Source organism: Chiloscyllium plagiosum, chromosome 11 (assembly GCF_004010195.1).
Source record: "Chiloscyllium plagiosum isolate BGI_BamShark_2017 chromosome 11, ASM401019v2, whole genome shotgun sequence".
Taxonomy (NCBI): domain Eukaryota; kingdom Metazoa; phylum Chordata; class Chondrichthyes; order Orectolobiformes; family Hemiscylliidae; genus Chiloscyllium; species Chiloscyllium plagiosum.
The window spans coordinates 19,152,196-19,163,874 of record NC_057720.1 but is presented as its reverse complement, the minus strand read 5'-3'; the positions used below and the strand labels follow the sequence as shown (position 1 = coordinate 19,163,874).

At 39.4% G+C, this 11,679-nt stretch overlaps 1 protein-coding gene across 4 annotated transcripts in view; it reads right to left on the bottom strand.

The window, feature by feature from the left end:
- Positions 1 to 11,679, bottom strand: part of fnbp1l (formin binding protein 1-like) — a 201,806-nt gene that overhangs the window by 56,552 nt on the left and 133,575 nt on the right. For all 4 annotated transcript variants that reach the window (XM_043698825.1, XM_043698826.1, XM_043698827.1 and 1 more), the window contains exons 3-5: positions 8,047 to 8,100; positions 3,991 to 4,138; positions 647 to 709 (exon numbers count right to left, since the gene is read on the bottom strand). In XM_043698825.1, coding sequence (XP_043554760.1) covers positions 647 to 709; positions 3,991 to 4,138; positions 8,047 to 8,100 — 265 coding nt within the window. The remainder of the gene's footprint in view (positions 1 to 646; positions 710 to 3,990; positions 4,139 to 8,046; positions 8,101 to 11,679) is intronic.

The following is an 11,679-nucleotide window of genomic DNA, read 5'->3' as shown; positions in this document are numbered from 1 at the left end:
TGTGGTGGAGGATGGTACAATTGCAACATTTAAGAGGCATTTGGATGGGTATATGAATAGGAAGGGTTTGGAGGGATATGGGCCGGGTGCTGGCAGGTGGGACTAGATTGGGTTGGGATATCTGGTCGGCATGGACAGGTTGGACCGAAGGGTCTGTTTCCGTGTTGCACATCTCTATGACTCTACATGCCAAGTTGCTCACATAGTTCAATAAAATGGAGTCAATTTTAACAAGGACATTAGGAATAGGAGATTAGTCCAGATGAATGCGTGGCTGGAGAGATAGTGCAAAAAGATGTGCTTTAGATTTCTGGGACCAATTTTGCAGTGGTGGGACCTGTACAACCTAAACTGGAATGGGACCACATCCTCGTGGGGAGGTTAGCTTGTGCTGCTGGAAAAAATTTAAGCTAACTTGGCAGGAGTTAGAATCCAGAGAGAATCTCTACCAAAACTAAAATTCTCATCGGGTTCCTCAATGGCCCCACCCCTCTGTCAGTGATCTCTGACAATCCTCCACCCTCCAAGAGATAAGCCCCTCTTTCAATCCTGGTCTCAAGTCCTGATTTTAAAATGATGCAATTATGGTGACAACACCTCAGTTCTTGCCAGAATAGAGTTTGAAAGAGAAAATCAGGAAGCTTACATTATCCATCTGTTTCCAGCATGTGTCAAGGTACTGCTGGGCTTTACGTCCTTCTTGTAGGTGCTGCAAAAACAAAAAACAACCTCCAAGTATTCAATCATGAAATTGGATAACAGTCTAGTAATACTAAAGTCAGTGTTACAATTGTTACCCATTTTCACATGAGATTAGATAATGTGTCAGGTCTATAATTACAGATTTGTACATTTAGATTTTGAATTTTATTCCATGCATGGTATAGAGTAAAAGAGCCATGGAAATGTACAGCATGGATGCAGACCTTTCATCCACCTCATCCATGCTGACCAGATAGTCTACATAAATCTAGTCTCATTTGCCAGCATTTGGCCCATATCCCCCTGAACCCTTCCTATTCATATACCCATCCAAATGCCTTTTAAACATTGCAATTGTACCAAGCTCTACCACTTCCTCTGGCAACTCATTCCATACATGCACCACATGCTTGTGAAAACATTGCTCCTTAGGTCCCTTTGAAATCTTTCCACTCTCATCTTAAACCTATGCCCTTTAGTTCTGGACTACCCCAGCCCAGGGAAAGGACCTTGTCTACTCACCCTATCCATGCCCCTTATGATTTTATAAACCTGTATAAGGTTACTCCTCAGCCACCAATGCTCCAAGGAATATAGCCCCACTATTGAGCCTCTCCATACAGCTCAAACCCTCCAACTCTAGCAACATCCTCGTAAATCTTATCTGAACCCTTTCAAATATCACAACATCTTTCTTATAGCAGGGAGACCAGAAAATTTAACGCAGTATTCCAAAAGTGGTCTAATCAATGCCTTGTACAGCCACAACATGACCTCCCAACTCCTATACTCAAATGCACTGACCAACCATACCAAGCACCTTCTTCACTATCCTATTTACCCGAGACCCCACTTTCAAGAAACTATGAACGCACATTCCAAGGTCTTTTTGTTCAGTGACATTCTCAAGACCTTACCATTGTGTGTATAAGTCTTGCTCTGATTTGCCTTTCCAAAATGCAGTACCTGACATTTATCTAAATTAAACTCCATCTACCATTCCTCGGTCCATTGGCCCATCTGATCAAGATCCCGCTGTATACGGAGGAAACTTTCTTCACTGTCCACTACACCACCAATTTTGGCACCATCTGCAAACTTACTAACTGTACCTCGAATGCTCACATCCAAATCATTGGACCCAGCAACGATCCTTGTGGCACTCCACTGGTCACAGGCCTCCAGTCTGAAAAACAACCCTCCACCACCACCCTCTGTCTTCTACCTTTGAGCCAGTTCTGTATCCAAATTGCTCGTTCTCCCTATATTCCACATGATCTAACCTTCCTAACGAGTCTACCATGAGGAACTTGTTGAACGCCTTACTGAAGTACATGTAGATCACATCTATGACTCTGCCCTAATCAATCCTCTTTGTTACGTCTTCAAAAAACTCCATGCTGTTCTTGCCTCATCCTGAGATCCACACACTGTGCCATGCATTGTCATATGCAACCTCTCACCAACAGCACCGCTTCACACTGGCTCAGAGCTGTTCTGCTCACCAGTTACATTTCTACCTCCGGCTCATTCAACATGCTTACAAGAAGCTTTTCCTTTTCTTTCCAGGCATCAAAAAAATAAAGTTCTGAAGAGGGGTCACAGGACCCAAAACGTTAACTCTGATTTCTTTCCACAGATGAGCTTTTCCAGCAATTTCTGTTTTTGTCCCCAGAACATTACTTCAGTCTCTGGATTATTATTCTCATGATAATACCACTAGGTTATCATTTTCAAATTGCTCTGCCTGTATGCTTACATGTATCAAGTCCTCCTCACCAAAACATCTGTTTGATGACTGATACTGCTCCACCAAAGCTTCTAACTTAAAAAAATTTATACTGGTTTTTACATCACTCAATGCAATAACCACATCCCTCCAGTTTATAATTCTGAGTTATCTTACACATCCTGCAATCCTTTCATCCCATTATCAGCAACTGTGCTTTCAATCGCTTATCCATCACCTCGGATTCAAGCACAAAAACTTTATGGCTCTCCATCCTCCTTACACACCATCCCCCAAAACGACACTCTGATCAAGCTACTTGCCATTGCTCCAAGCATCTCCTTCTTTGACTATGCATCAATTTTAATTGTTCCTTTTAAAGTACTGGACGGTTTTTGGACATTAAATAAACTATGTTTGTACAAGTTAATTCTATTGATACAACTATATTTTAAAACAAAACAAAAATTGTCAGCACGTGGGGCACCACAGTATGCCTAGCAAAGGCAGAGCAGAATACAACATCAGCATCTGTTCTACTCCTGAACATTAAAAAGATTCCTACTGGAAAATGCAGAGACATACTAACATTGGTCCAGGACAGGAACACCAATTGTTTCCATTTGTTCTCCCAGTTTTTGTCTCTCTCCTTAATGTCAAATCTTTTCCAACATGCATCTTGATCAATAATTTCGAGCTTACATGGGTCAAGCTTCAGATATAACATTCACTCTGCCCACCCTCTATGCCCATGGAAACTCCAGAAATCCTGACAGTGTGTAAGTGATTGATCATTGACCATTGTATCTGGGGAAAAGATATTCTGGGAGGAGGAGGTAGAACATAATTTAGGGAAATTGTTCTTAAACTCTAATATCATATTACGTGCAGAACAATTATCCATTCAGGAATTAGGTTAAATATTTCACATTATAACCTTATTAACAATGGACAGAGAACCATAACTGAAGAGCATTCTTTTTTCAACACTGATGTTAAATAAAACTTGCAACTGATTCTTTGCTAGTCAGTGCAGAAGAACTGGGAGGTTAAACTCAAAAGGGTCAATAGTCTTAAGTTTTGAATAAATACTGGAAAAAAAAGTTGCTTGTCATCTGTTAAGGCAGCATCTAGGAAATAAATTTGTGCATGTATACAAGACACAATACGTAGCATTAAACTTACAGCATCATTTCAAATTAAATTGCCATAATAGGACAAGGGAAATGTAAATTTAAAGCAGTAAAAAAAATAAATTTAGGACTAACATCAAGAATGGGCAATGCATAGAGATACAGATAAAGCAATGAATGAAAATATTTGTAAAGCATTTCAGAAATAACTTGATGGTACAATGCAGGTATTTGGATCTTTCAGGACAGATGAATTTGGATATATGGCTCCCTCATCTGTAATTATTTTATGAACTGTATTGCATTAACTTTTCTGTCCATCACAATCAGAGTTCTGCATTTCTTTTCAACAAAAAGTAAAGAATCTAAAATTAGTTTGAAGTCTACATTTCATCATGTAAAGAAAATAAATGAGAGAACACTCACAGCTTTCCTTTCCATTTTTAGTTCATGAGAATATCTCATGAGCTCCCCATAGACTCTATGGCCTATCTCTTCTGCAACAACTTCACGTTGGCCTGCATAGTCATTGAGTTCATTAAGAACTTGAAAGAAGGATTGACAGTAGGTAAATCTGCAGAAACAAAATAATTAGAATTAGTGCAGGCAATATTGTTAAATTCCTCAATGGGGACAGAAAGTGACTGATTTTGTCAGGTAAAATATGTTAGAACACAGACATAGAACATTACAGCGCTGTACAGTCCTATCGGCCCTCGAAGTTGCGCTGACCTGTGGAACCAATCTGAAGCCCATCTATCCTACACTATTCCATTTTCATCCATACGCTAATACAGGCAAAGCATCAGCCTTAGTAAAAATATATGTAAAATTGGGCAACAAAACAATAGTTAAAATAATCTATAAATGACCAAGTTAAAGTGCAGTATCATGTAATTGAACAAATAAATGGGAAACTGTGTCACTGTAAAAACCACACAACACCAGGTTATAGTCTAACAGGTTTATTTGGAAGCACTAGCTTTCGGAGCGCTGCCTCTTCATCAGTTGGTTGTGGAATATGACCATATGGACGGAATTTATAGCAAACAAGTTAGTGTCATGAAGTTGTAAAGAGAGATTAAACAACTAAAGTTTAATATATCATTACAACTCCATGACACTGTAACTTGTTTGTTGTACATTCTGTGTCATATGGTCATGTTCCACAACCAACTGATGAAGAGGCAGCACCTCGAAAGCTAGTGCTTTCAAATAAGCCTGTTGGACTGTAATCTGGAGTTATGTGATTTTTTAACTTTGTCCACCCCAGTCCAACATGGGTGTAAATTTAAAAGATTAAATGGGAATCTCTCTCTGGACAATATAATGTTAAGGGTTAAACTGCATTATCTTTGGGTGGGGACGATAGGCAAGAATGCGAATCACCCACACCCCAATTAGACATCATTGCTACTATTCCCCTTGCTATTGTCAAGTTAAACTATCGTTCAATTTCTTCCATTCAGAAATGTTTTCTGGCCAGAGCTATTTTGCACTTACATTGTCTTGGGAAAATCACTGAGTCAGGAAATTGTCTGCATAACGATTCCCCACGATTAGGGCATTAGCATTTGCATTATTTCAAAGGATGATCTCATCGTGCCATTGTACCTGGAATAACATGTGACTGTGAGTAACTGGGGTATGTCTTGAGGGGCATGTGACTGTGGGGGATTGGCCAGAGCATCTGTAAGCATGGCCAACTGACCTGGAGAAAGGGGATGTGTTTTCTTTGTTCAGTGTCTCACTTTGACTCAACATCGAATGCCTGTGAGGGGGATCTAAAAGGGTCACCGAAATTGTACAAGCTTTAATAAACCTTAACTGTTTACAGAATTTGGTGTGCGCAAATTGTATCTCGTGTGGAAAACCTTGGGAAAAGAACCTAACATCGACACCTCTAAATCATGTGTCAATGTAAACATCACACACGAGATGAATTTGGATGCAATATGAGCAAGTACATAATGAAGGAGCATTGAATTGAGATATAACTAGGGACAAGATATGATAGATTTGAGACTTTCAAAGCCTATGCAGAAGCAATCAAATGTAAACAATGTGTTGGGAGACTTAATCAGAAAGTGAAATGCAAATCCTTTCTATCTCAAAACCTACAGCCTTCAATTTCTGCCTCCACCCATATAGAGTTAGAGAGATGTACAGCATGGAAACAGACCCTTCGGTCCAACCTGTCCATGCCGACCAGATATCCCAAACCAATCTAATCCCACTTGCCAGCACCCGGCACATACCCCTCCAAACCCTTCCTATTCATATACCCATCCAAATGCCTCTTAAATGTTGCAATTGTACCAGCCCCACCACATCCTCTGGCAGCTCATTCCATACAGGTACCACCCTCTGCGTGAAAAAGTTGCTCCTTAGGTCTCTCTTATATCTTTCCCCTCTCACCCTAACCTATGTCCTCTAGTTCTGGACTCCTCCACCCCAGGGAAAAGACTATCCTATCCATGCCCCTCATAATTTTGTAAACCTCTATAAGGTCACCCCTCAGTGTCCTGTACAGCCGCAACATGACCTCCCTACTCCTGTACTCAATACTCTGACCAGCATACCAAAAGCCTTCTTCACTATCCTATCGATTTGAGACTCCACTTTCAAGGAGCTATAAACCTGCACTCCAAGGTCTCTTTGTTCAGCAACACTCCCTAGGACCTTACCATTAAGTGTATAGGTCCTGCTAAGATTTGCTTTCCCAAAATGCAGCACCTCACATTTATCTGAATTAAAGCCACTTCTCAGCTCATTGGCCCATCTGGTCCAGATCCTGTTGTAATCTGAGGTAACCCTCTTCTCTGTCCACTACACCTCCAATTTTGGTGTCATCTGCAAACTTACTAACTGTACCTCTTATGCTCGCATCCAATCATTTGTGTAAATGACAAAAAGTAAAGAGCCCAGCACCGATCCTTGTGGCACTCCACTGGTCACAGGCCTCCAGTCTGAAAAGCAACCCTCTACCACCACCACCCTCTATCTTCTACCTTTGAGCCAGTTCTGGTTCCAAATGCCAAGTTCTCCCTGTATTCCATGAGATCTAACCTTGCTAATCAGTCTCCCATGGGGAACCATGTCGAACGCCTTACTGAAGTCCATATTGATCACATCTACTGCTCTGCCCTCATCAGTATTCTTTGTTACTTCTTCAAAAAACTCAATCAAGTTCTCAACTCATTGGCTTTTATTCAAAGACACTGCTAAACTAGTTGTGATTTGCGAATTGTTGTCATTGGTCTTTGTGATGTTAATCAGTGACTGGTAATATAAGGGCGCAAGATGTATAAACATCCTTAACTTTCAAAGTAGAGAACTAGTCACCTCATCCATTACTCTCAAAAACAGTGAGAAATCTTGTGTGTATAAAAGATCACCAATTTCACAGGAACCAAGGAATTGTGAAAATGTGCCCATCTAATTTGCCTTCTACCATCCTGGTAATGATACAATGATAAAACAAGCTCTTGACTAATTATTGCAATCAACCTTCATCAAGTTGACAGCAGGTGATATGGAAACCCTAGTAGTATGAAAATGTCCAGAACCACAGATCAAAACCATTTTTTAACCAAAACAGATGGCCCTCATTTTTCCCACTTTCCTCTGTCATCATGATCCACAATCCCTCACACACAAGGATGACCTCTGTCAGGCTTGAGTGTTGAGATTACTCTGAAGCCCAAACTTGGATCTATAGGTTGTTCCATAGTAGCGGCATTGTTGTGAGGGGAAGTGGAATTCATAGTGCCCTGTTGGTTTCCTTCCCCTCAGCCATCACCGCTTCACTTCATATTGGAGTTAGTCAATACAACAGCCTTATAGGCTGAGACCACTTTTGTTGACTTCAGAGACCCTCATTAAAAAGATATTGTAGCTTGAAGACAACAACACTGGCACAGTTGACATAGTGCTGGACTACTTCATATTTAATATCACTTATTGAAGTGGTTTCTAGTTTGAGTGTTTGATAATTTGAGAGCTTTCTATTTGTTGGTGGCTCAAAATTAACTTTGTTTCTGTTTCCATGCTGAGTTATTTTGAAACAGTTTTGAAACTTTAGAGAGAATGAGTGTTCCATGCATCAGAAGGTAAAATAATGAGCCAGTGTTTATGTGGTGAATCTAGTTCAATTTCTGGTCAATGGTAACCTTCTGCCCTGCAAGATATCGATAGTGGGAGATTCAGTGATGGTAACACCATCAAATATCAAGGGGCCAATCATTCACATCTCAAATCATATTTTCCCTATGCCAATTTGCGTATGGTTCAGATAACAATCCAGAGGTTCTCCTTCATAATTTAGTGTCTAGCTCCTCATATCAATTGTGTAGAACCTCTCTTTACATTATTGACATCTATAATGGTTCACAACGACTGCATCATCCTCCGTCTCTGTAAATTCCTCTCCATCCCTGAACAGATATCAAATGCTAAATATGCCCATAATCAAGTCTTTACCTGGGTTCTTCATCTTTACTTGAACGTTTGGGACCATATTTCTTAACAAGGTTCCTGTAAATAAAATAACATTTAATATTAATGTAGGTACATGATCTTTGTCCATGTAGTGTTTTAGGGCATCCAAAAGTGTTCTAAGCGTTAAAGGAAGTGCAAATTCATTTTATCTTTGCAGCTAGGGTAACTGCATCCAGTTCAAAAACAGTCTTTTAAAAACATGAACAGCAAACCAGAAATCGCTATCTAACGATTGAGAAAATTGCATATGCGATATGAAACAAAGATCCCCAGAAAGCTTCATGTCGATAGTAGTTCAAATAATGTATGAAGTGCAAGTCACCAAGTTCCCAAAAAAGACTGCTCCTCACTGGGGGAGAGTCGATTGCTGGTGAATTTAATCTGAAGATTACAAATGCCTAAAATAAATGATAAGGTTCTGAAAGCAGGGCCTTCACCGTGACCTCAGCTGGTACATATATCCAGCCACACTGTTGGTTCATTCTACATCGCAAGCCAGCCATCCAAACAACTGAGCGAATTGACTCCAATAATGCTAAAATTACTGGTGCAAAAGAAAGATAATTTCAAAATATGTGAATTTTGCTGTGGTAAGAGCTTGCATGTACAAGTGCATGTGTAAACAAAGAAAATGTATGTTAAAACTCCTTTAAAACATCTTCATATTTAAGGTGCTGCCTCTACCCAATTTCAGACTGGGTGCAAGTCACAGTATTTCATCTTTTAGTAAATACTGTTACCCTAAACTTATTAACATATTCTATGATCACTTGGTTTCACAATTGACAGCATTGTTTACAGACAATATGCTGTAATGTGAAATCTGTTTGCACTTTCAGGGATTAAGATCCCAAGGGTTATGTAATTGACTTAAGTCACACTCATGTTACAGATATAAAATAAATATTAGGATTTACCGTGTGATGCATGGGTTCCAGTTCAATGAATGTTTTTTTTAAATAATTGAGCATGTTTATTTAGTCTTCATTTGCTAGTTAGAAATGGCAGAAAATAGAAATTTTCTTACCACCAAGGTCCAGCTATAATGCAGTTTCGAATTTTGGACACAGGCATTCACGTTATAATGGACCTTCCACTGTACAATTACATATAAATGCATGAAGACAAGGAAATGACAGCATGACCCATCAATCCATATTTTGTACATTACCTGTCTACCCCAGTTAGATAGTACCTTGGACAAGTGGGGAGCCAATGTAAAACTGTTTGGCCAACGTAGAATGAAAATGTTATTGCATGAACCAGATCAACGCTCCCTTTAAAAATACTGAATCAATCACATGGCAAACCTTCAGTTACTTTCACCAATACAGAGTTGTCAAATATCCATGATCATATGAACAGACACTTGGCAAGTAACCTTTGGAATAAAAGTACAGAGCATGATGGAAATTCTGCACCCTTTGTGAAATAAAACTGCTTGCAAATTGCTGGAAGTCTGAGCAGATACTGAGGATAACAAGGTTGCAAGTTCAAGAAAAGGTGAAACCAACACCATGGAGGGATTTAATGTTACAGAAATATACAGGCATGACAGAATAGGCATTTGCGCTCAGAATTACATCAACTACAGAAAGAAATAAGGTGAGAGAAGGTAGATTAGATTAAAAGAGAGAAAATAAATTTAAAGGAAACCAAGAAAGTTAATTATTATGTATTCTAGGAAGCTCTAACATTTAACACTCAAGTGAGATTTAACAGTTCAAATTGCTCACTTCCTGAGAAGGAAAGGTCAGTTGCCTTTGTTAAAAATTAATACATCATTAAAATAGTGCTTATACTCTCAATTGCCAGGCTTGACTTTCTATGGGGAGTTTAACACATTATTAGTGTATAATTTCTAAAACAACAGAAAGGCCAAGGCTATTGGTGCAGAGCCAAGTATGGATCGACAAAACTGATGGATGTGCATATGACAGTCACAACTCATGGTGGGACTTTTAATTTGATAAAATTTGCTAGCCAATAATAAGTGCTCATGTTTAATGCTGTTATTTTTCCAATAAGATCTGTGCAAACATAATGCTTCATCATTACAGATGTGACTAGTCTTCAAATGGGTTGATTGTTCAACTAATTCACACAGAAGTTCACTACTTGATTTAAATTTAAATTCAAATTTAATTGGAAGTTTGAAAGAACAACTCTTTCTCGCATTCCAAAGTAGCACCTTTACTTTTCTGTTTAGATTGAGTGGCCTTGGTTTTGTTGTCAACTGTGGAGGGATGGTGTTGAGCACTGACTTCAGGAATATTACCCACAAGAGTTTAGTAAACTTTAAAGCACCAATTCCCTTTATTCTGATATAGCACCAGATTCAAAGCTATCTGGAGGGTAATCTATGACATTCAGCAACATTTAATCAATCAGACTGAAGAACTATCATTGACAGCAAATCAGAAAATTTACAGCTTGTATTATTACATTTTTGAAAATCATTTCACAAAGTGAAATGAAAATTATGATGCTCAAATAGGATTACAGTAGCTGAAATATTAAACTTTAAAGATGATGGTAGCCATTGAATCTTCGTTTGTTATTCTGAGAGTTTTTTGGGGGCCAAGTTTATCAATAGAAATTCAAATTTAGAATGCCATTGAAGACCCAATTACACCAAAATCAAAAAGAAGAATTTATAGTTAACAATAATAAAACAGTCCAACATGCTTCACAGCTATATGTTAAAACAACATATGACAAGTTAATCACAGAATGTCAGGTAACCAAGGGTTATGTTTTAAGGAGTCTCTTAAAAGAGGAAGAGAATTGGAGAGCTGCAGAGAGTAACATTTCAGAGCTTCAGGCTGAGTAAAGTGAAGGCACAGCAACCAACAATACAGCAATTAAAATTGGGGATGCTCAAGGGTCTAGAATTAGATAAGCTTAAACAGATTTTTGAGCATTATGAAACTGAAGGAGATTACAGAGATGGGTCGGCAAGGCCATGGAAGGACTTGAAACATCGATGAGAAATTCAAAGCCAAAATGACTCGTAACTGGGAGCCAAAGGAGGTCAACTATGAATGCATTTGAATAGTTTAAGTCCAGAGATGATAAAGGGATGGATGAAGGTCTTTGTAGGAATAATGAGATGAGGAAGAGGTAAGTAAGATGATATAGAGATAGAAACAGGTGACCTTCATGATTGCACTAATGAAGTCAGAGCTCACATTGGGGTTAATCACGACTCCAAGGTTACAAAGAGACTCGTCTAATCTCAGGCTGCTGCCAGACAGGAACTGGTTGACTGAAGATGGGAACAGGAGAAAATGAGAACTGCAAATGCTGGAGATCAGAGTCGAGAGCGAGGTGCTGGAAAATCACAGCAGGTCAGGCACCATCCGAGGAGCAGGAGAATCAACATTTAGACCATAAACTTTTCATCAGGAATGAGGCTAGTGGGCCAAGGGGGTTGAGAGATAAATGGGAGGGGTTGGCCCTGGGGGTGGAGGTAGGTGAGACTGCAATAGATAGATGAAGGTGATAGGTCGGAGAGGAGGGTGGAACGGATAGATGGGAAAGATGATAGACAGGTCAAGAGGGTTGTGCAGAGTTGGAGGCGTGGGACTGGGATAAGGTGGGAGGAGGGGAAGT